The sequence below is a fragment of the Equus przewalskii genome, chromosome 1 (genome assembly GCF_037783145.1).
Source record: "Equus przewalskii isolate Varuska chromosome 1, EquPr2, whole genome shotgun sequence".
Taxonomy (NCBI): Eukaryota; Metazoa; Chordata; class Mammalia; order Perissodactyla; family Equidae; genus Equus; species Equus przewalskii.
The window spans coordinates 62,565,927-62,592,368 of record NC_091831.1 but is presented as its reverse complement, the minus strand read 5'-3'; the positions used below and the strand labels follow the sequence as shown (position 1 = coordinate 62,592,368).

At 37.4% G+C, this 26,442-nt stretch overlaps 1 protein-coding gene across 12 annotated transcripts in view; it reads right to left on the bottom strand.

Annotated features, from left to right (window-relative positions):
* KAT6B (lysine acetyltransferase 6B) overlaps window positions 1-26,442 on the bottom strand; it is a 191,785-nt gene that overhangs the window by 58,908 nt on the left and 106,435 nt on the right. For 9 of the 12 annotated variants that reach the window (XM_070566431.1, XM_070566463.1, XM_070566473.1 and 6 more), the window contains exon 4: window positions 3,604-3,712. In XM_070566431.1, coding sequence (XP_070422532.1) covers window positions 3,604-3,712 — 109 coding nt within the window. Of the gene's footprint in view, window positions 1-3,603; window positions 3,713-21,826; window positions 21,994-26,442 lie in introns of all 12 variants that reach the window. The other 3 variants (XM_070566449.1, XM_070566440.1, XM_070566481.1) reach the window with 1 other exon arrangement.

The window sequence follows — 26,442 nt, the reverse complement described above, 5'->3', positions numbered from 1 at the left end:
TCGATAGACCTGAAGACTATCTGATGATTCTCATATTCACATTAGTGTTTAGAATAATCTTCCACATTTATGTAATGTTTTATAGTTACTAATAATCTTCATATCATTATCTCATTGGATCCTTACAACAATCCTGGGGACGCAGGCTGCAGACGTCACCCTCTGCATTTTACAGATATGGAAAACTGCAGCTAAACCTCCAGCAAGCAGAAGAGAATTGGAACACCACATTTGGGGCTCCTTGCATCACGCACCTCACCTCACATTTTACTACCTGCAAACTTGATTTTCAAAAGAATTTTTAGCAGGAAAAACACAGTTAAAGAAAATATTGCCCATTTGCAACCCTGAGCCATCTTAAAAATAGAGAAATTTCTAATTGGCTTTTACTTTATGATCTAAGCAGAAGGAAACATTTATTACTCACATCTCTGAAATCTAAGCAGAGTCTAAATGTGACATCATACAAATGGTACTTCAGATAGAGGCTGACCAAAAAGCAACAGGCACATATGGGAAACACATTTAAGAATGATCCTCCTTATGGGCTGCCATCTATCTACATTTTCTTTTTTTGATTTTATACTGCTATGGGTATTTTTTTCACATAAACATCTTACATTAAGAATTCCTCTAATCATTACAAAGTCTTGATTCAATCCTAGAACCAATGGACTCTTCCGTGTGTGAGAGAGCGGCCATTTCCATAAGGCCGACTAAGGGTACCAACTACTCTGTAATTCCCCCTTGAGAAACTGGACTGGACCATGACAATGGGGCTTCCACCATTATTAGAGGGGATTGTTGAGCCATGCCGGCCTTTTTTATTCTTTTTTCCCTATAATTACCAAGGTGTCACAACAGAGCTTTATGACTATAAGAATCCTCCAAGCTCTCTAAGAAGAATCATATTTTATTTTGATTCTTCTATTTAATGACTAGCAAATAAAAAAGTCCACTCATCTGATCTACCAGATGAAGTAAACATCTATAGTGCATCTCCCTGAGTTAGGAAGAATGGGTTCCTAATGACTTAAATATTAGTTAAATCCAGAATGGCACAGTACACTCAAGAGAAGATTAAGTGAACCTCAACACTAGAGCCAGATCCCTTTGCTGAGTCCAGAGAAGCACTCTGACCCCAGGGCTTGAATTTCTGCCATGACCCATACCTTGACTCCAAAGCCTCTGGCTCTTTCTACCTGAAGGGAGGGGGAAAGACTGGCTCACAAAATGACTCTAGCTATGTAACCCTTCTAGACACTATCCTCAATCCATTCTTCTCCATTTGTTAAAAGAGAAAACAAGAGACTGTTTTTGAAAAGAGAAAATATAACACTACACCTACACACCCTGAGGAAATAAGAAACTTCAGAGGAAAAGAATTTCAGTGACCTCAAAGTATAAAGGAGATGAAACCTCTCCTTTGGCAGGTCTTCAATCTGGAAAGACGGAGGGAGATGATTACATCAGAAAATCTAAGATCTGCCTGTTAGAATTACACCTTTATACCCTGTGAAGGAGGCCATGAAGTTATGATCTAAAAGATAATGATCATGAATTCTTTATCAACTCAGGCAAGTGTATCACCAGAGGTAAGAAAATATAGGAAGGGAACTTTTCTTCCCACATTAAGTGCGTTAATTAATCTGTCTAGGCGCTCAGACAAATAGATACTCAAGAAATAAAACAATGAAGGGTGTTTTTAAAGTACCACCTTAAAAATCACAAAGGGCAAACCCTAGACAAGTGAACACCACTACACTGATCAGGCAGTTAAAGAAAAGAATAATTCATTCAGAATGGGCCTCGTGAGAAAACCCAAAAGATAACTACAGAGTCAGAACTGATGAGTGAGGCACTACCTCACCAGGATAAAACAGGGAGATTGTATGGTTGAAATTTATTAAACTGAACACACAGATAATGCTTCCATGCCCTTTTGTCACTATCCATGATACCATGGGCAGGTAAAAGAATTTTAATGAATCGGTGAAGCCTATCAAAAAGACTGTCAGAATGCATTTCTCAAGCAGAGTTTACAATGTCTTATTTCCAAGGCTCTCCTCTCCTAGTCAGGTCCTGAAGGCTGCAGAACCACATAGGGCCTATCAAGTTAAAACTTCATAGGAGAAGGAAGAAGCATTACACAACACTGTCATTCCTCAGTGTGAAATATTTCTTCTACCCAACCATCAAGCAGCTGTCACACATGGTGATAAGATTTTAAATTACTCACAGCAATCAAGGACAACAATATCAAACATGCCAAATAGTAACAATGGCTGACATTTACAGTTCACTTACCATACTTCTGGCAGCCCCTGTGTTAGGCTACTTACTTGCATTCTCTCATTTAACTCCCACAAAACCCAAGAGGTAGGTGCTACCATCATCTAATTTTCTAATGAGGAAACTCAGGCTCAGAATGGTTAAACAAGTAACTCAAGGTAGAGGAGCTGGGCTATGGCTGGCTCTCAAGTTTGCTCTTAACCACTATACTATACTGACATCCTAAATGAAGCCGTCAGGGTATTTTGCAGGTTTGTTGTTGTTTCTAAAGATATTTATAACGAGAGAACTACTTGGTCATGAATTTTAAAATAACATGTGGGGGATAAAAGTTTCAGTAGTCTAGGAGAAGAAAATTTTAAAAATTAACACATTAATTTTTAAAAATCCAATAACCGTCACTTAATCTGTTGATATATATATTTGTGTTATATGTGTGTATCTAAGTATGTGTATATGTGTGTGTGTATACATACACACATATATATAACCATATATATTTGTCTCACCTAGGCAACTATCACCTGTTTACCGAGAAGGAAGACTGGCTTGGTAAGACAAATTCTCTTAATATAAGCATAATTTGACTTTTAAGCTCCATTATAAAACTAGACTATGGTCTTAAAATCTTATATTGAGAAAAAGGCAGAGGTGACAGCTACCTTGAAAGCATTTTGGGTATGGCCATTTGGCAACAGTCTAGTATCCCTACCCAGCAATTCCTTAATTTCAACATCACCTTCTGCCTAGATTATTCTTTTCCTATCTTATTCTAGGCAATTTGAATTTCTTTCATGCCTGATGATTTTTTGATTCTATCACTGCAGTTTCCAGAATACTGTCCCTTTCATTTGAAGTCACACAGAGCTGGGCTGTAATACTATATTTCACCAGTAGGTGTCATGACCTGAAACACTACATATTCCAAATCAAGTATCTCAAATTGAGACTTCAGGTTATAGAAAACAAGTCATTCTAGTTGTATCCACCTTGAAAACTCAGAATTCTCTACACTGAATTTAACCTGCAATGCAGAATACTCCACAATGAATGATCAATGCTGGTATGAAATCAAAGCTTAATTATAAATTTTAATACATAGCATTATATCAACATATGTAATATCTTTACGTCAGTACTAATATACTGGCACTATTTTCCCCCCTCTACCTGCACTTACTTTTTAAACTTAAAACCTATGCCATTACTACATAATTGCTTTAAATAACAAATACAGATTGGTAAAGAGATAAACAGCATGTAGTTATAAAGGGGAGTCATTGTACATACATACAAAAAATACCAACTTACCACTACTGCCACAATCTGCACAAGAGAGGAGTTCTTCTGGTTTCTTTTCACGATTTGATTCTTTAGTCCCCAAACAGAAGCTACATATTGGAATGGGATCAGCACGGGGCTATGACAGAATTAAAATGAAAAAAAAGTTAGTTTTCCATTTCAAAATTTAAAACAAAACATTAAAGTCAAAATCTTCTTACATATCTAACAAAAAAACATGCTAAAAAGGTATTCAAATCAATATTTTCTGCTAATAAAAAAGCTCTTAAGTTATTTGATACTAAAGTATTACCTAATGTATAAGTATAATATCTAAAATTCAGAAGTAATTTTTATTTAACCAATAAAATCTAAGACCTTTATATATTATAAAACCTTCCTGAAATGAACATTATCAAGGATTCATTTGAAATCTCAATCGTTCCCATAATCTATTTGCCTAAATTGATTCATCTATTCAATATTATAATCTATGATATCATCTAGTTAGGTCAGATTGTTTAAGCTTTATTAAATGTTTTAGTGCAGGTTACTACTTTTCATCTATTAAATATTTGACATAAAATCTTGGTATGTTTTTAGGTGACATAATAACAGAGTTAGAGCTAAGCAAGAACTTTAAAATTCTATAGGAGCACTTGAAAAGATCAAAAGACCATTAACAAGGCATGTCTCTGGCATGTCTTCAAAAGTAAACCACACCATGCCACACAAAGGAGATAAACTCTCAATCTCTGACATTTCCACTTTAATAGAAGGAACAACAAAACATTTGTCTAACCCCCTAGCACCCTTTAACTCTCACTAAGGAAACTGCTTTTAATGATGTATATAAATCTGCATACATTTTAGTGTCTCCATTGTTGTTTATGGAGTATACTAGCAATGCTAGTATTCCTATCCATGTGAATAGATGACTGTGCCTATAGATCTGATCAAATTATTTTGAACAGCCAAAACTGTATGAAAACTAAAATTTTATTGCATATTCCAAGCCTTCACACATGTTGTCTGCTAGCCATCTGAATGTAACTATAATGTATTTCTATTTGAATCTCACATATCAAAAATTCAGGGCAAGAAAACGTAGCATAATCACAAATGTTTCTCTAATGTAAATGAAAAAGAAGATTATGTTATGTCTTACTTTCTAAATATATATCAGCATAGAATAAACTTCATTTGTTCAGCTACTCCATCCCAAATGCCTAATACAATGTCTGAAGCACAGTAGGCACTCAAAATATACTTGCCAACTGAATAAATGAAAAAAAAAAACCCTCATCTCTAAGATAGTATTTAAAATGGTTATAATTCCAACAAATATCTTGGCTCACTCTGACAACATGTCATCAAAAAACAAAACTTGTCTTATGACCAAGCATTTGCAAAATTGTTCAATATGACTGTTAATTTCATCTTACAATATAAGTGTTCGTTATCTTGTCCTTATTTTTGTTTTAATTTGTTAATATGCACCGGCTTTACTTTCTGAGGTAGCTTTGCAAATGTATTTTTGTAGCCCCAGTTAAAAAGCAGAGTATAAAACACTGTGTATTAGAAAAACCAAAAAAGACAAGCTACAACAAATTGGTCACCAACTCCAGCCACAATTTTTTAAGTGCCAGATAATCAGCACTGCATAATTATGGATGCATAGTTATTATTTGCAACTGCTCAACTGCAGTACCTTGGGAACACTTTTGTTCCTTTAAATAGCAATTAAAGGAACAATCTGGTTTTAAAGTGACAACATTCCCCTGACAGATTCTAGCTAAAACCCAGTCCCCGTACTAATGGGATTCTTGCTTTCATTTGATATAACAATGCTCAAGCCATTGCTGCCACCTTGCAGTGATAAATAATTTACAAAATGTCACATATCATTCATGCAATGAAACAAATCCAAATCTGCGATCCCATTTTTCTTTCCCAGACGAATTTTTATTGTAAGAAAGACATGGCCATCAGCCAGCATTCAGCTCATTTTTCATTTTTAACTAAAGGTAACACAAAGGACAAAGGTTGCTAGTAGTTCATGGCCAGAAAGACTGATGTCCCACACTCTTCCCAATAATGGAAAGCATAGATGCTATCACTTCACGCCACATTCAAGTGAACCCCTCCATGCTGATGTACGCTCACATCCATTTATTTTAGGGATAACTATCTCACAATACTCTATAAAACCACTGCATTATACAGAAATGTCTGCCCTGCTGAATTATTGATAATTCAAAGCACTTTGTACTAACCTCAGTATAGCTGAGTCTAATTAACTTTAAAAATTTGTCACTTGTATGAAATGAAACTTTTACAGTAATGCATGTAAATGGGTCACAGAATTATTATGATTCACTATTCTCAATCAGACTACATGTAAATTGTTTCAAAAAATAATCCCTGGTACTAGATTAAAATGGATTGCTGTCAGAAAGAGGTCTGAATAAATGGCAACTCGATTCTACACATCCACTACTGACAGATCATATTAAGAGTCTGAAAACAGAACCAAACATTCCCAATTCTTAATTTCTTTTCTTTGAAATTTCACAAAGGCTCCTAACTTGTTGATCACATCTTCTCATCAACGTGCCTGCATATTTCAGAGAATTAACACTCATGAATAGGTTTAAACTCTGCAAACTGCTCAGGAAGTACCTCCTCCACATTTCCCATGTAACCGTCCTAGGGGAGCTGCTAGGTGAGAGGCCGCTCATACACTGTATCTCATCTAATCACCTTAACAATCCTGTCAGGAATGTATATTATTATACCCATTTTAGGAAGGAAATTGAGGATCTGAGAAGTTAGGTGACTTTTCTAAAGTTACACAGGTTCAGCTGTGGACCTGGCATTTAAACACAAGTCTGTCTTCACTAAAGCCCATTTCTCACCTGTACCACCTCCCTTCCTCTTCTCGCTTCTCTCAGGAAAATAAATGTTGAAAATGATCTTTCCATCAGCAGCAATAACTCTTTACTAATGTGCTCACTATCTCTTCCATCCAATTTCTTCCATGACTAATGGCATATGTTTTCAAAACTATTTAAAAAGCAACCATTAATATGCTATAGATTATTTATTAATTACAATGGGGAAAAGGTAACCTTACAGTGGAGAAATCTGGCAGACACTTCCTTAACCAAGTGACCAAACCTATCATCAACATGGGACAAGGAGACATCATGCAACTGAACATTGCACTGAAGGACTCAAGCAATGCCTATGCAGTATTCTTGCTGGAAACATTTACCCTGAATCTAATCATAAGGAAACAATCAGGCAAACCCCAATTTAGGGGCATTCTGTAAAACTACTGGCCTGGACTCTTCAAAAAAACCGTCAAGTCATGTAAGACCCAAAAAAGGGAAGAATCATCAATTTAGGAAACTAACCTGGTATGAAAACTAAACACAATTTGTGACTCTTGCTTGGATTCTGACTTAAAAAAAAAAAAAATACCCTATAAAGGACATTATTTGGATAATTATGGAAATATGCACTAAATAGTAGACAATACATAAACTAGATACAGCATAAATTTCTTGAGTCAATATAATTGTGATTAAATAGGAGAATGTCCTTGTTCTTAGGAGTTATTTGCTGAAACATTTTGTAGTAAAGTGCTACGATGTCAATAACTTAAGCTCAAATGATGCAGGGGGGAAAACCTATGTGTATTTGTATGTGTGTGCACAGAGAGGGAGAGAGAAAGCAAATGTGGCAAAATGTAAATGGTTAGTGAACCCATGTAAAGGGTACATGGGTGTTCATTATATTATTCTTCCATTTTTCTGGATGTTTGCAATTTTCCAAAAAGCTGAGGGGGAAAAATAGTATCCTCTCCACTCCCAAAAAAGATCTAGAATGAATTATTATACAGTTGGATTATAAGCATTTATAAAATAAAACATCTCAAACCAATTGCCAATTCACAGGAAATATAGAGGACAGAGGAACATGTCAATCTATACAGCAGGGGGATGCAAGTACCAAAACTCTTGAGGACAAATGACCCAGTTTCTTCAACAAATAAATTAAAAGGGAGACAGAGTGAGCAAGCAAGGCTTATCAGCCAATCACAAGGTATAGTCCTTACCTTGATCATGATACAAATAAATTGTAAAACAAAACAAAATAGGATGAGGGACCTGAAGGAACTGGGGCTAGTTAGCCTTGAAGAGACTGCTGGGAGGGGATAAGCTGGGTGTCTTCATGCAGGTCCTGGAAGGGTTAGATTTGTCCTCCATGGTTCCAGAGTATAAAACTTCGACCAATAGGGGTTACTGCAGAGGAGGTTAAACTTTCCAACAGAGCTGTCCAGCAATAGAATGGATTATTTTTTTCCTGCTTCCTTTATTTATTTTTTAAATTGTGACAAAATATACATAACATAAAATTTACCAGGCTCAACCACTTTTAAGTATACAGTTCAGTGATCTTAAGTATAATCACATTGTTGTACAACCAGCATCACCATCCATCTTCCCAAACTGATGCTCTGTCCTCATTAAATACTAACTTCCCACTTCCTCCTCGCCCCAGCCCCAGGATACCACCTTAATACTTTCTGTCTCCATGAATTTGACTCCTCTAGGTACCTCAGGTAAGTGGAATCATATAGTCTTCATGGAATGGATTCTTCTTGAGGCAGCTGAAGGCCGCCGTAATCAGAAGAAACCATGGAGAGGCCGGATGGGCCCCATCAGGATGGTGAGGATGCCACAGTGGACAAAGAAAGGAGCTGTGTACAAGTCGGGGATCCGGGATTCTTCAAAGGTCCTTTCCAGATCAAATATTTTAATGGTTCCAAGGCTGGATAATCGCTAAAGCTCTTCCCAGCTCTAATTTTTTATTGATTCTATTATACTTAAAAAGACATTTTAAGAGTTTTCAGGACCCTCGACTTCAAAATAAAATAGCCTTTTCTGAGCAAACATTCTTTAAATCCATGACAGTGCGTTTTTGAGAAATTTTATATTTGCTTACGGTTACTTTTGTTTCTGCCCTGAAGGAAACAACTTCATGTGATAGTCTTGTTAGTCTAAGTAACCGGACAAAAATAAATGAAAGCTCATGTACTTGATCAGAGCCAGGCGTTCTCAGGGCTCACATCCTCTTTCTGACAATGACATAAAACAGGGTTTTCTCCCCATGGTCTCCATTCACAACAGTCAGGGATATAGCCCTCTCTTTCCATAATCCCCCATGGAGTCATCTTCTTGAGTCATCTGCAACTTCTCGAATCTACTTACAAAACATATCATTTTAGTAATTCCAAGTGTTGAAAACAATTCAGCATTTTTCATTCATGTACTTGTGCTTGTATCATGGGAAGACCTGGAGTTAAATTTTGTTCTGTGAGCCTCAGGTTTCCTCATTTGTCAAAGGGCACTATAGCGTCCACATTTTCTAGCACTAGTGCTGCTAAAGTTCAAATGTGAGTGAGTGTGTGAAGTACTTTGTAACTATAAAGTTCTATTCAAACATTGTTACAATTATTGCAAAATTCACTTTGGCTATAAAAACAAAAAGAGCAAACAAACAACTTCAAGTCCTTAATAAACATAAGCACAAATGAACTGCTGTGGAGTTTAGAATTACTCTATAAAAGACTTTGATTCTGTGAGCCCCCATTATAAATATTAATCTTAGAAGTTTTTTTTTTAATGAATTAATCAGGGAGTACAGGAACAGGGTAGAAAACGCCTCAAGTGGGAGCCAAGAGGCCTGTAGCTGAATTAATAAAAGGAAAGCTCAAAGTAAAAGAAAAGAAAAAGATGTCAAAGGAAGAAAAGCACAAACAAACATAAAACCTTAAATGAATAACACCATAAAAGTGAAGAAAGATGAACATAAATCCTTCACACTCAAGTATGAAAAAGTTCATCTTTGGAGAAAGTTCTCTACACTTTACCTCAGACAACTCAATTCAGTAACTGCAAAACAAGTTGCATGAAAGGGCTGTTTTAAGACTCTTTTGTACCTATCTCTTTAATTTGCACCCTTGTTTTGTTTGGCACTGAAATTTGAAGTTTAGGTAATGCTTCGCTGTTTACCAAAATGCTTTTCTCAAATGTCTCACTTGTGCCAAACACCAATCCTGTGAGACAGGTCTGGCGGCTCTTGCTGTCTCCATTTTACAGGTAGACAGAGGGACCCCAGCCTGCTGACTCCAAGCCCTTTGCTCTTCCACTTTTCCCATGGTCGGTCCTTCATTTCATTTGGAGCTTGATTCAGTATTCCGCCTTATCAGAGAGGCTATCCCTGACCATTCTCTCTGAAATTGCCCTTCACCAGCACCTCTGGATCCTCCAGGCCTTGTTTTATTTTTCCGCTCTACACTCATCATTATCTGACATATTACGTATCATTTGTCTATTTTATTTCACTTACTAAACTATAAAAGCTCCATCGGGAGGGCAGAGACTCTGTTCATTGCTGTAGCTCCAGCCTCCAAGTACATTTTTGAATAAATGAATGAACAAATGGTCGAACTGCTTTCAGGTTAGGAACCGGTTCCTCCAGTTCAACAGGTCCCCAAACACTGACTACTGTTCTTTGTCTTAATGTATATCCTTAATGGCTACAATATGACCTGTGAAGCAACCACTGATGGCAAGGTGGGTTCCATTACTATCTAACCTGAAGGCTTTTGTCTACTCCGACCATTTATAATGAATGACACATTTGGGCATAAATGCACTTCTGTGGCTATAATCTGACAAGAGAGAACCAAAATTTAAAAATAGCTAGAAGGAAAATTATCTTGCCACTACCCTAAGTATTAACTATCAGGGATTGCTCAGTAGTAGTCACTATGGATTGTGTTTAAAATAAATTTGGGGCCACACCCAGTTGCCAGTACCTAACTGTGACCCTGCTCCCTTTTTTCCCTCTCAAGAAACAATACAAGTAAAAAAAAGAAAGAAAAAAAAAGAAGTCAAGGAGAATGAATACATTGCAGCAGGTAACAAAATTATAATAAGAGCATGAATCTGTTCAACTTATTTTAAAAAGAAAATATTTTACAAACGCTGGTGCTTTATGATTAGTCATGAATTATTTTCTACAAACTTCACAATTGATAGCGCCAGGACAGAGGTTGAAAGCTGTTCGTGTTGTTTTTAGGGTAACATGCTAACTTTTTTTTTTGGCCACTTTAGCCCTCTACTTGACATTTATCTATTAAAGAGCGGGACTTCATTTCTTGCCACTTAACCTACCTTATTCAACTGATGTCTGTCTGAACAGATCAGGCCCACTCTTAATTAGGATATATAGATCATGCACACTCAGGGTTTTCCTTTATAGCTATCTGCTTAAGATGTGGTCTTCGGAAATATACTAACTTTAAAAGTAGAAACTCCCTGTGATAATCTAAATTGTCTTATTTTTCAAGAGCGATGTCTTCTTCCCAAAGGTATGTGCTATAACTGTGATCAGTGCAGCCATTCCTCTGCAAGAAGGTTTGGTGACCAGCTTGCCCTCATAGCACATCCTTTGGTCTGCAGCAGAACTTTGTTACGACGCGTCTATCATCATTTTTTCTACACCTATGTACCCTTTTGTTTTATTCTAAGGCTATTCTTGCAATTCTGTCATGAATTTTAACCTGACTAGATGCCTAAATAATTTTTTCCAGAAGATAATTGGAGATATAAGACTTTTCACAGGCAACAATTTTACCATAATTTTACTCTTGCCATATAGATTTCTATAGTATCACCTCTCCTGCTCATTATACTTCTCTGTGGGTAATTGGTTCTGTGAGGGAGGACTACATCATCCCCACTGGCTCTGGACTGAGTTTCTGTATTACACTGGGCAAAAGGATTTATTATTGCTAATGTATGGAGATCTTGAATATGACTGCCGTATTTTGCCTCCTTGTCACAGTGAAGAGGATTCTCTGTACTTTGAGTGACAACAAATAAATTAAATCTAATAAAATAAAAATATTTAAAAGCATCCCTACACATATCTATAAATACATTACTTCTTTTTCCATTTAAAGAATCATTTAGAAACAATAACAATATCAATGACTACATACTGGGAAATTCCCATAATCAAAGGCTGATTCAGAAGTACAGAATAATAAAAACTTAGCCACAATGGAATAAGAAGAGAAGGAAAGACTCTAAGAATATCAGCCATAACAGTTATCAATTGTGTGGATCTAATTGAAATGCTCACATGGTATCCTGCAGTCTAGAACTCGTTCTAATTAGGCAGGTGTACCATTTATAAGAGTGCTGATTAAGGAAAGTGATTCTATTGGAAGGAAACAAATCTAATCCTGCACACTGCATTTAACAATAGCATCTCATTTGTTCCTTTTGGAGTTGGAGGGTGGGGAGTAAATGAAGCCTACAAATTTGGAGTGGGGGAAGCGGGAAGGACAATGAAACAACTGCCTTCCGCAGGGTCTTTAATTTCTTATCTGGACAGAGACTTGGCTTTTAAGATTTCATCTGAAAGTCTCTCCTCCACCCCTACCATTAGAAACTGCAGATATTGCATTTATCTTCTTAAGAGGGATCAAAGGCTGATTCAACACAGCTGGAAATTCAACACATGGTTACAGAAAGTCTGCTTAGGATTTACAAACTGTTCTGTTCAGCAAACATGTCATAATATTAGCAATATAATACAAACCCTACCCTAGATTTTGAAAAATGGAATTTTAAAATCAATTCATATTCAAGTGTCACAAATCTTTAACGGTTTCTCTTTTTTTTTAGACATTATTTTTTTAGAGCAGTTTTAGGTTCAGAGCAAAATTGAGCAGAAGGTACAGAAATTTCCCGTATATCCCTGCCCCCACATATGCAGAGCCTCCCCTATTATCAACATCCCTCCCTAGAGTGATACATTTGTTATAACTGACAAACCTACACTGACACAGTTATCACCCAAAGTCCACAGTTTACATTAGGGTTCTCTCTTGGTTGTATATTCTATGGTTTTGGACAAATTTATGATAACATGTATCTACCATTACAGTATCATACAGAGTATTTTCACTGCCCTAAAAAAATCTTTGTGCTCCGCTTCTTCATCTCTCCCTCCCCTCTAATCCCTGACAACCACTTATCTTTTTTTCTTACTGCATCCATAGTTTTGCCTTTTCCAGAATGTCCTATAGTTGGAATCATACAGCTGACTTCCCCAGTTGCCCCATGGCATCTGTTTTCATCTAGATGTGGTGCCTACAACCCCACCTAGGCACCATGTGAGCACTAGATATGATCATTCCACTAAGAGAAACCATCATTAACTGCTCAGAGGAGACACAGGCAACTGCATTGATTGTAATTAGATCCAAACAGAGAAGCAGAATGAAGAGATGAGACATTAGGTAGGTGGATATTAGCAAGTTAGAAAAGTGGTGTTAGTCACTTTCTCAACAATATCATCACCACCACCACCACCAACCCCAACAATGTTCTACATTCACAGAATTTACATGGCAGTTGAGATGCTATGCACTATTCAATAAGTTACTAATGTTTACTCAGCATTCAAGTACACCAAGTAGAGTATGACTGGTAGTCCAAGTGCTTGTCCTCACAGAACCAATAAAAGTGGTGCAATTCCATTACCACACTTAATTCTCAATAACCCTGTGGGCACATAAACCATCTAATGTACAGAATTTCCATGGCCCTGACGTTTTGGCTTTGGTCTTCCTCACTTTCAGACTACCACTGACCGTTTCAATTTCAGTAGTCATAAGCAGTAGGCCAAGAGGATTGCTTGGATAATTACTACCTGAATGTCAAGAGTTCTGACCTTGTTTGTTGGACTCTGCCCTAAACCTATTTTGGTGGAGGCTCTAGATCTACTAATGCTCTAGGCCAGGCACCACCCTGTGCACTCACATGAACATTATCGGTGACACTCCAGCATCACTCCAGGCTGTATGGAAACTGCACAAAAGGTAAGCCCCTCCCCTACCTATGCAAGCTACAGCAAGGCCAAGAAGAGAAACACCACATGTGACAGGCTTTCCCCCCATGGCAAGGAGTTTTAAGTTCAATTTCTTAGAACTTTAAGAGTCTACAGTAGCCTACTGAAGGATATACAGTAGGTGGAAAAAAGCTCTTTATTTTTGCGAAATCAATTTTTTTGCATATTTTAAGCCAAAGCTTAGTACACTGTGAGCTCTCTGAAGGAGATTCTTGTTTGGTTCATCTTAATTACCTACCACACATACTGAAGAACTATACACACTGTGGATGCCTGATAAATATTTGTAGAATACATAAATGTAACATTATTTCTCACACTTGGCACTTTCTCATCATTTTCTAAATTGCATTCTTACAGTAGCATATAAATGGAAAATAAAGAAAGAATAATACAACAGTACACGCTTATGGGGGGAATAAACACTTTAAATGTTTGCCCATTTAGAACCTTCACATCCACCCACTTATATTTTTTAAATTGTAAAACATACATAACATAAAATCTACCATTTTAACCATTTTTAAGTGTAAAGTTCAGTGGCACTAAGTACATTCACATTGTACATTCACATTGTTGTACAACTAAGTTAAGATATATTTTACATACAATGAAATGTACAGTTCAAAGAGTTTTATAAATGCAGACACTCATGTAACCCACATCTCTATCAAAATATAAAACATTCCATAACCCCAGAAAGTTGTCTCCTGCCCCTTCCCAGTCAATCCTTTCCCAAGCAACCACTGTTCTGATTTCTACCACCATAATTTGGTTTGGTCTGTTCTAGAACTTTGTATAAATGGAACTAGACATTGAATTCTTTTCTGTAGGGCTTCTTTTCACTCACCGTACTGTCAGATTCATTCATACTGTTGTACATATCAGTTACTCATTTCTTTTTATTACTGAGTAGTATTTTACTGTAAAACATACAAAAATTTTCTTATTCTCTCTATGGGTGATCAGCAATTAAGTTGTTTTCAGCTTAGGGCTAAAATGAATAAAACTGTTACGAACATTCTTATATAAGTATTTTTATGGATATGTGTTTTCATCTCTCTTCAGTAAATACCCAGAAGTGAAACTACTGGGTCATAAGGTAGGTAGATGCTTAGCTTTATTATATACCTTTAGCTAGATTACTCAAGAAAAAGAAAAATGCTAATTACCAATATTGGGAAGTAGGAAGGAGGTATTACTATAGATCTTGAAGACAATAAAATGATAGGAAATGTTATAAACAGCTTATGCAACAAATTAGACAACTTAGATAAAATGGACAACTTCAGTTGATAGACTAAATTAACAAAACTAACATGAGAGGAAGTTAAAAATCTGAATAATTCTACATCCATTAAAAAAAATGGTTCATAACTTAAAACCTCCCTAACAAAGAACTCCAGGCCCAATAGCTTTGCTGGTGAACTCTTTCAAAGACTTAAGAATACACTACAAATCTGAGATGATATACTTAAAAAAACAGAGGAGGAGGAAATATTTCTCAACTAACTTTATGAGCCAGCATAATTCTGATGCCAAAATCAGACGAAAACATTACAAGGAAAAAATTGAAAGAACAATCAATATCCCTCATGAACATAAACCCCCATTTGTTCTTCTTCTTCAATTTTACTTTGAAAAAAAAAAAAAACTTTACTGAGGTGTAATTTATACATAATAAAATGCACCCTCTTAAAGTTTGGACAAATACATATATCCATAGAATTATCACAACAATTAAGAAATAGAACCTCAGAAAGTTTATCACCTCAGAAAGTTCCCTCAAGTCCTTCTGCAATCCTCTTCCCCCTGCAGACCCAGATAACTACTGATCTGCTTATTATAGATTATTTTGCCTGTTCTAGGATTTCAAACATGAAATCATACTCTTTTGTGACTTCCTTGTGCTCAGCAGGTTTTTGAGATTCATCCATGTTGCATGTGTGAGTAATTTATTCTTTTTAACATTACACAGTATCTCATTATATCAACGTATCTAAATGAATTTATCCATTTACCTGTTGATGGACATTTGTACTCTTTACAGTTTTGAGCTGTATGAATAAAGCTAATCCGAACATTCATGTAAAAGTCTCTTTGTATATGTGCTTTTATTTCTCTTTAGTAAATACCTAGGAGTAGAATTGCTGGGTCATACAGTAAGTGTATATCTACCTTGATGAGACTAACAAAGTGTTTCCCAAAGTGATTCAACCATTTTACACTCCCAGTTGCACTTGGGATTGCTAGTCTTTTTAATTTTCACCATTCCAGAGATTGTGTGGAAGTGTCTCACTGTGGTTTTATTTTGCATATCCTTGATAGTTAATGATGCTGTATATGTGTTTTCATGTGCTTAATGGTTCTTCATATATCTTCTTTTGTACAGTTGCTGGTAGACTCTTCTGCCCATCATCATCTTCTGCTCCAACACATTGCCAGACCCTCTTTCAGTGGAAAACCTGTTGCCCCAGCTACTGAGAATGTTATAGGCAGTTTTCAGTTGTCACCCCCTCCAGGGATTGCTTCAATTGCGGAGTCATGTCACCCAAGGACATGCCCCTTCCTGGGGTGGCCCATATCCAAGTGGTACAGGTCCTCATCACTGAGTGATAGAGAAATATAAAGATCTGGTCATCTTGGCCCAAACTCTGTCAGATCAATCTAGCTCCAGAGCTATGTATGAAGTCAACCAAGGCTGTTATTAGCTGCATAACTGCTCAGTTCTTCTCTATGCACAACACTGCTTTGTTGCCCTCCCTCCCATAAGCGTTGATAATACTAAGAGCATCCCTCATAAATATTCTACACACAAAACTTTACCTCAGTGCCCACTTCCTGAGGAACACAACCTGTAACACCTATTTTTTAAATTGTGTTGTTTGCTTATTATTGAGTTTTAAGAGTTTCTTACACATATAATGGTTACAAGTCCTTTGTATGTATATGTGTGTATACATATATGCACGGATACAAGAGATACGTATTGTGAATATTTTCTGTCATTCTGTGGCTTGTCTCTTCATTTTCCTAATAATTTCTCTTGAAAAACATCAGTTTTTAATTTTTTTTTTGAGGAAGATTGATTGGCCTTGAGGTAACATCTTTTGCCAATCTTCCTCTATTTTACGTGGGACGCCGCCACAGCGTGGCTTGATGAGCAGTGCTAGGTCCACACCTGGGTCCAAGCCCATGAATCCCAGGTGTCCAAAGCAGAGCACATGACCTCAACCACTATGCCACCAGGCTGGCCCGCTTTTAATTTTGATGAGGTCCCATTTATTAATTTCTTCTACTTTTTATGTTCAGTCTAAGAAATTTTTGCCTATTCCAAAGTTGCAAAGGTTTTATCCTATATTTTCCTCTAGTTTCATGATTTTAGTTTATAACTTAAGTCTATGATACATTTTTAATTACTTTTTGTGTATGGAGTGAGGTAATGGTCAAGACTCACTTTTTTCCACATGTATATCCACTTATTTCAAGACCATTTGATGGGAAGATTTTTTTTTTCTTCTCAATGAATTAGTCCTTCAACTTTGGTCTTTTTCAAGTTTATTTTAGCTATTCTAGGTCCTTTGCACTGCCATATAAATTTTTAATCAGCTTGTCAATTTCTAGAAAAAGTTTGCTGATCTTTATTGTTCTTGTGCTGCTATATAGATCAGTTTGGGGAGTACTGAATTTGTAACATTATTGAGTCTTCTAATCCATGAAGATAGACATTTCTCCATTTATTTAGGTCTTCTTTAATTTCTTTCAACAATGCTTTATAGTTTTCAGGGTATACATTTTGTCCAAATTTGAGTATTTTCATATTGTTTGATGCTACTGTAAATATTTCAATTTCTGAATGTTCATTACTACTACATAGAAATACAATTGGGTTTTGTATATTAACCTTGTGTCCTTGCTAAATTCACTCTAGTTTTAGTAGCTTTCTTAAAGATTCCTTAAGATTTTCTATATAGACAATCATGTGGTCTGAAACTAGAGATGGTTTTAGTTCTTTCTCCCAGTCTGATGCCTTTCATTTCTTTTCCTGTCTTATTGCACTGGCTAGGAAGTCCAGTATAATGCTGAATAGAAATAATGAAAGGGGACATACTTATCTTACTCCTGACCTTAGAAAGAAAGTATTTGGTTTTTCACCATTATTTATTTATTTTTTAAGATTGGCAGCTGAGCTAACACCTGTTGCTGATCTTTTTTTTTCTTCTCCCCAAAGCCCCCCAGTACGTAGTTGTATATTTTAGTTGTGGGTCCCTCTAGTTGTGGCTTGTGGGATGCTGCCTCAGCATGGCCTGATGAGTGGTACCATGTCCACACCCAGGATCCGAACCAGTGAAATTGCAGGCCGCCAAAGTTAAGCGTGCAAATTTAACCACTCGGTCATGGGGCCGGCCCCGGTTTTTCTTTTTATAGATGCCTTTTATCAGTTAATAAAGTTCTTTCTATTGCTAGTTTGCTGAGAGTTTTGACCATGAATGGATTTTTAGTTTTGTCAATTGCTTTCCTATATCTATTGAGATGATCATATGTTTTCCTCATTTTAGAATATTAAACCAACCTTGCATTTATAGATAATCTCATTCTGGATAAACCTCACAATATATTATCCTTTTCATATGTTTCTGGATTTGATTTGCTAATATTTTTGAAAGGTTTTTCATGTTTTCATGAAAACATGTGTTTTCATGAGGAATATGGTTCCACAGTTTCCTTTTTTGCAATGTCTTTGGTTAGTTTTGGTATCAAAGTAATGCTGGTCTCATAAAATGAATTAGGATGTGTTCCCTCCTACTTTCTGAAAGAATTTACCTAACATTTGCATTGTTAAATGTTTGACAGATTTCATCATTAAACCTGTCTGTTATCTGAGCCTGGAGTTTTCTTTGTAGCACAGTTTTAAATTATAAACTCAATTTCTTTAATAGATATAGAGCTATTCAGGTTTCCTATTTTGTGTGTGTGTCAGTTGTGGTAATTTGGGCATTCACAGAATTTTCCCATTTCATCTAAGTTGCCCAATTTATTGGCATGAATTGCTCATAATATTTCCTTATTATTCTTATTATTCTTATTTTTATGTCTTCAGTGATATCCCCTCCCCCAGCCCTGGTATTGGCAATTTATGTCTTCCCCCTTTTTTTGATTGGTCTAGCTAGAGATTTCTGAATTTTATTGAAGTTTTCAAAGATCAGCTTTTAGTTTCCCCTATTTACTTTCAATGTTCTTTATTTGCAGAAAATGGTGATTCTAATGCTGAAACCTGATTTATTATCATCACTACCATGATCATTATTATTCTAAAACAAGACAGAAAGCCAAGAGGCTATTCAGAGGGGCGCTCCCTTTTCCGTGGATGTAGAGCAGAAGATCCACTCACTCTACTCTGGTGCCATGTCTACAACACTCCTAGGAGGCTGTGGGGGCAGGTGGTAACAGTTGATGGTTTACGAAAAAGGAATCCCACCAAGAACTGCTCTCTAGACAGTGGTTCTTAACAAGCGTGAACATCAGAATCACCTATATAGCTCTTTAAAAACGTACATGCCTAAGCCAAACCCACAGATTTTGATTCAATAGGTCTGGGGTTGACTTAGGCATCTTAATTTTTTTTTTTATTTTCGATATAATTTATTTCCTTTGCAATCATATACATTTTATTTTATGCCCTTCAAATTATTCTTTTGAGAATGAGACCATAAACTTTACAAGATTACAAAGGTGTCTAAGGCACAACACATGTTAAGAAACCCTGATGAGGTGGAAAGACTCAGCTTTAGAACCAAAGAGACCTGGGTTTAAATGCTTATTTGCTGATTCCTACTCTGTGACCTTGGGCACATCGTTTAACCTTCATTTATCTTCCATACTTCCACAGATTCAATAAATGTCTATTGAACACCTATTTCCAGACACTGTATTAAGGATTTAATACAGACAGACAGATATAACCTTTCCTGTATAGAGTTTACAACTGAGTGAGGGAGGCAGATGAGTCAACAGGTCATTACACAATACTGTGATAAGTGCTTTGATAGCAGAAGGAGAGAGTCCTGTGGGAGCTCAGGGTGGGGGGACTCCCAACCCAGACTTGTTGAGTCAGGAAAGATTTCCAAAGATAAGCCATTAAACTGAAACCTCCAAAAGAAGTGGACATTAGCCAAACAAAGAGACAGGAAGAGCAATCTAGGCAGGGGGATGAACTCTTAAGAGATGTGGCATGTTTGAGAAAATGAGAGAAAACCAGGTTGGGGAGAAGTAAGGGACTAATAGCACAAGGCACAGTAGCAGAAGGGATCAGACTGGAGGGTCTTGTAGCCACCTTAAGGATATTAGCTTCACCATAAGAGAAGTGGGAAGCCATTGATGAGTTTCATTTATTTATTCTTTTTAAAGGTTGGCACCTGAGCTAACATCTGTTTAGGGATCTTAATTTTTTAAAAGCTTCAGGGAGGTTCTGATGGTGCTCCGGGTTGAGAATTATAGCCCTGAATGACTAGGACATCAGGCAGTTGATGCTCAGGAGAGTCTAAGGAGTGAGAGAGTAAATACAGAGCAGTGAGGCTACTGGGAATTCATTGACCACTCTTAATAACTGTCTGAGGGCCCCAGAAATATAAATAAGTCTATGTACATGAACACACTTTAAAAGTTAAAAAGGGGCCAGCCCAGTGGCATAGTGCTTAAGTTCACACACTCCACTTTGGTGGCCTGAGGTTCACAGGTTTGGATCGCGGGCACACACCTACACACAGCTTGTTAAGCCATTCTGTGGGGTATCCCACATACAAAATAGAGGAAGACTGGCACAGATGTTAACTCAGCAGCAATCCTCCTCAAGCAAAAAGGGGAAGATTGGCAACAGATGTTAGCTCAGGGCCAATCTTCCTCATCAGAAGAAAAGGAAAAAAAAAGTAGGGGGATCTCATCAAGATGGCGGGATAAGCAGACTCTGAACTCATCTCCTCCCATGAACACAACCTGGTTAGAACTATTTTTGGAAAAATTGCCCCAGATTGAAAACTGAAAACCGAATAAAAACAACCCCCACAACAAGGGACAGTCCTGACTAAGGCAGAAGAGGCAAAATTCCTGCTAGACAGGAAAAAAGCCACCTTTGGGAGCAGTGGAGCTTCTCAGCTGGCCAGGCGGGAGCCACCCTAAGGTACGCAGCCCTCCCTGGAGGAGTGAGGTCCGGAGCGGGGGCCAACACTGCTATAAGCATCCTTCAGACTCAGCCCATCTGAGATGGGGGTCTTACTCTCTGGCTTTGCTGGCTTTTAACTGCAGCGAGGATACACCCAGAAAAGCTATCAGCCGAAAGCCGAAAAGACCTGGGTCTTAAAGGGCCCACGCACAAACTCACTCATTGCAGCAACCTAAAATCACCAGAGAGAAGGCTGACAGGCGTTTGGTGAAACCAGACTGACCTAGTGGACTCTGGGGACATCTTGGTGAGAGGAGGGACCTCTCCGGAGACTGAGACATTGGTGGTGGCCATTGTTCTGAACTGGTCCATGCGAGTTGACATAGACCCTGGTGGGTGCCACTGAGGTTCATCCCTTGGCCTGTTAGCCCAGGGGTCTGCCACGCCCACTAGAGCACAGATTTACTCCAGTTCAGCCAGGGCAGGCAACCTGCCCTAGGGACTGGCCCCACCTAACAGCAAGCCCTCAGGCTACATTTCAGCCTGCATTGACTGGTTGCCTCGATCCTCCACAGGCAGGCAAGGGTGTCTGCCTCTATGGGGCAGGGCCTGTGTGAGGACCAGGTGAACTGTGTGGGGCATTGGTGGTGAGGTGTGGGCCTCTGCAGTGTGGCCTCGGAGACAGGGTATGCTCCAGGGGCTTGAGAAGTTTGCTGGACCAGGACTGTGTTGATGGTGTGTGTGGTCCTGTGGGGGGTGAGGCTTATCAGCAGCACAAGACCTGTGCTTCACAAATAGCCATAAAAAGGAGCAGCCCCACCTTCCAAAGCCTGAAACAATTGAGCGCCCCCTGCCTAGGGCCAGCCCCACTCAGCTGCACTCCTAAGAGAACTGACAACAGCCTTGTAGGCCTGAGGCCTATCACAAATGTAAGCCCCTGAGCCTAGCAACCAGCTACACTGGGTACCAACCCAATTAAGAGGAAAACTGCAGTAAGAGTGTGCTGATAGACTTCGCAGCCAACAGTGCTGAGGCTCCCCAAAGCAGATTTACAAACAGCTGGCCAGGAAAGGAAAGACTAGACTCCCTGGGTACCTGCAGTGGGAGCAACCCTGCCACAGCAGAAGGACACAAGTTGCCCACAAAGGGGTCACTCCTGGATCTTCTGGACTGGTGATGAGAGGGAAGCACACTGCTGGGCCTCATAAGGCATCTCATACGTAAGGCCACTTCTCCAAGATCAGGAGACATAGCCGACTCACCTAATACATAGAAATAAGCACAGAGAAAGAGGCATAATGAGGAGACAAAGGAATACTTTCCAAGCAAGGGGACAGGACCAAACCCCAGAAAAAGGACTAAATGAAACAGAAACAAGTGACCTACTCGACAAAGAGTTCAAACAAAATATCACGAGGATGCTCACAGATATTGGGAGAAGACTAGATGAACAGAGTGAGCTCATCAGAAAAGAACTGGAAGATTAAAAAAAAAAAACAAAAAAAACAAACCAGAAATGAAGAATACAATACTGGAAATGAAAAATTCACTAGAGGGACTCAACAGTAAAGTAGAGGATACAGAAGACTGGATCAGCGAGCTAGAAGAAAGACTAGAGGAAATCACCCAAGCAGAACAGAAAACAGAATTAAGACATAATGAGAACACTCTAAGGGAACTCTGGGACAATATCAAGCACACTAACATTCAGATTATAGGTATCCCAGAAGGAGAAAAGGGAGACAAAGGGGCAGAAAATTTATTTGTATAAATAACAGTGGAAAATTTTCCTAACCTGAAGAAGGAAACAGACATCCAAGTTAAGGAAGCACAGAGAGCTCCAAACAAGATAAACCCAAAGAGGCCCACACCAAGACATATTATAATTAAAATGTCCAAAATTAAAGATAAAGAGAGAATCCTAAAAGCAGCAAGAGAAATGCCACAAGTGACACACAAAGGGAAGCCCATCAGGCTATCAGTGGACTTCTCAGCCGAGACCCTACAGGCGAGAAGAGAATGGGATGGCGTATTTAAAGTGCTAAAAGGAAAAGACCTACAGCCAAGAATACTCTATCCACCAAGGCTGTCATTCAGAATGGAAGGAGAGATAAAGAGCTTCCCGGACAAGCAAAAATTAAAGGAGTTTATCACCAAGAAACCAGTTCAACAAGAAATGCTGAAGGGACTTATTTAAGTGGGAAAGCAATGACCACAAATAGAGATTAAAAAAAAATATATATCTAAGAAACAAAACAACAACAACAAAAAAACAGGCAATAAAATCACTCGTAAAGGTAAAAATATAGTAAAGGTAGCAGATCAACTATCTGTGAAGATAAGATGAAGGTTAAAAGACAAATGTACTAAAATGACTTATTTCAATGATAAGAGGGTAATGGATAGACAAACACTAAACAAGACACTATATATGATTTCAAAAACATAAAACGTGGGAGGAGGGGAGTGAAAAAATAGAGCTTTTAGAAAGAGGTCAAGCTAAAGAGTCTATCAACTCGATATAGACTGTTATATACATACAATATTAAATAGGATCCTCATGGTAATCACAAATCAGAAACCTATACTGAGCAAGAAAAAAAGTAAGAGAAAAGAAATCAAACAGGTTACTAAAGATAGAGAAAAAGAAAGGAACAGAGAAGAACTACTAAAACGCCCAGAAAAAAAAAGTAACAAATTGGCAATAAATACATATTTATCAATAGCTACTTTAAATGTCAATGGACTAAATGCTCCAATCAAATGCCAGAGGATGGCCAATTGGATAAAAAAACAAGACCCATGTATATGCTGCATACAAGAGACACACTTCAGACCTAAAGACACACACAAACTGAAAGTAAAAGGATGGAAAAAGATATTCCATGCAAATGGCAAAGAAAAGAAAGTGGGGGTAGCAATACTTATCTCAGACAAAATAGACTTTACAAGAAAAACTGTAACAAGAGACAAAGAGGGGTACTACATAATGATAAAGGGAACAATCTAACAAGAAAATATAACACTTGTAAATATCTACGCACCCAACATAGAAGCACCTAAATATATAAAGCAATTATTAACAGACATAAAAGGAGAAATAGACAGTAACACAATCATGGTAAGGGACTTTAACACTCCACTTACACCAATGGATAGGTCATCCACACAGAAGATAAATAAGGAAACACTGGCCTTAAAGGACACATTAGACCAGATGGACTTAGTAGATATATACAGAACATTCCATCCAAAAACCACAGAATACACATTCTTTTCAAATGCATATGGAACATTCTCCAGCACTGATCACATATTAGGCCACAAAACAAGTCTCAATAAATTTAAGAAGATCGAAATAATACCATGCATCTTTTCTGACCACAAAGGTATGAAAACTAGACATCAACAACAGGAAGAAAACCAGAAAAGCCAGAAAAATGTGGAGATTAAACAAAATGCTACTGAACAACGATTGGGTCAATGAAGAAATCAAAGGAGAAATCAAAAAATTCCTGGAGACAAATGAAAATGAAAATACGACATGCTAAAATCTGTGGGATACAGCAAAAGCAGTTCTACAAGGGAAGTTGATAGCAATTCAGGCCTACCTCAACAAAGAAGAAAAATCCCAAATGGACAATCTAAAAGCACATCTAAAGGTAGTGGAAAAAGAACAACAAACAAATCTCAAAATCAGCAGAAGGAAGGAAATAATGAAATAAATGATACAGCGACTAAAAAAAAAATGCAAAAAAATTAATACAACCAAGAGCTGGTTCTTTGAAAACATAAACAAAATTGACAAACCCTTAGCAAGATTCACCAAGAAAAAAAGAGAGAAGGCGCAAATAAATAAAATAAGAAATGAAAGAGGAGAGATTACAATGGACACGTCAGAAATACAAAAGATAATAAGGGAATACTATGAAAAGCTATACGCCAACAAATTGGATAATCTAGAAGAAATGGATAAATTCTTAGAATCATACAACCTTCCAAAACTGGACCAAGAAGTAGAAAATTTGAATAGACCGATCACCAGTAAGGAGATCGAAACAGCAATTAAAAACCTCCCAAAAAATAAAAGTCCAGGACCAGATGTCTTCTCTGTAGAATTCTACCAAACATTCAAAGACCTAATACCTATCTTTCTCAAACTATTCCAAAAAATTGAAGAGGAGGGGAGGCTTCCTAACTCATTCTACGAAGCCAACATTATACTAATACCAAAACCAGACTAGGACAACACACAAAAAGAAAATTACAGGCCAATATCACTGATGAACATTGATGCAAAAATTCTCAACAAAATACTAGCAAATCAAATACAATAATACATTAAAAAGATCATACATCATGATCAAGTGGGTTTCATTCCGGGGATGCAGGGATGGTTCAACATCCTCAAATCTATCAACTTGATACACCACATTAACAAAATGAAAAATAAAAATCACATGATCATCTCAATAGATGCAGAGAAAGCATTTGACAAGATACAGCATCCATTTATGATAAAAACTCTAAACAAAATGGGTATAGACAGAAAATACTTCAACATAATAAAGGCCATATATGACAAAACCACAGCAAATATCATTCTCAATGGAGAAAAACTGAAAGCTATCCCTCTAAGAACAGGAACCAGACAAGGATGCCCACTGTCACCACTCTCATTTAACATAGTATTGGAAGTCCTAGCCAGAGCAATCAGGCAAGAAAAAGATATAAAAGGGATCCCCATTGGAAAAGAAGAAGTGAAACTGTCACTCTTTGCAGATGACTTGGTTTTATATCTAGAAAACCCTAAAGAATCCACTAAAAAACTTTTAGAAGTAATAAAGGAATACAGTCAAGTCGCGGGATACAAAATCAACATATAAAAATTGGTTGAGTTTCTATACACTAACAACAAAGTAGCAGAAAGAGAAATTAAGAGTACAATCCCATTTACAATTGCAACAAAAAGAATAAAATACCTAGGAATAGACTTAACCAAAGAAGTGAAAGATCTGTACACCGAAAACTATAAAACATTGTTGAAAGAAATCAAAGAAGACACAAAGAAATGGAAAGACATTCTGTGCTCTTGTATTGGAAGAATTAACATCGTTAAAATGTCCATACTTCCTAAAGCCATCTACAGATTCAACGCAATCCTTATCAAAGTTCCAAGAACATTTTTTACAGAAATAGAACAAGAATCCTAAAATTTATATGGAACAACAAAAGACCCTGCAGAGCCAAAGGATTCCTGAGAAAAAAGAACAAAGCTGGAGGTATCACACTCCCTGATTTCAAAATATACTACAAAGCCATAGTAACCAAAACAGCACAGTACTGGCACAAAAACAGACACACAGATCAATGGAACAGAATCAAGAGTCCAGAAGTAAACCCACACATTTATGGACAGCTAATATTCGACAAGGGAGCCAAGAGCATACGATGTTTCGAAAAGAGAGTCTCTTCAATAAATGGTGTTGGGAAAACTGGACAGCCACATGCAAAAGAATGAAAGTAGACCATTTCCTTACACCATGCACAAAAATCAACTCAAAATGGATTAAAGACCTGAATGTAAGACCCGAAACCACGAAACTTCTAGAACAAAACATAGGCAGTATGCTCTTTGACATCAATTTTAGCAGCATATTTTCAAGTCCCATGTCTGACTGGGCAAGGGAAACAAAAGAAAAAATGAACAA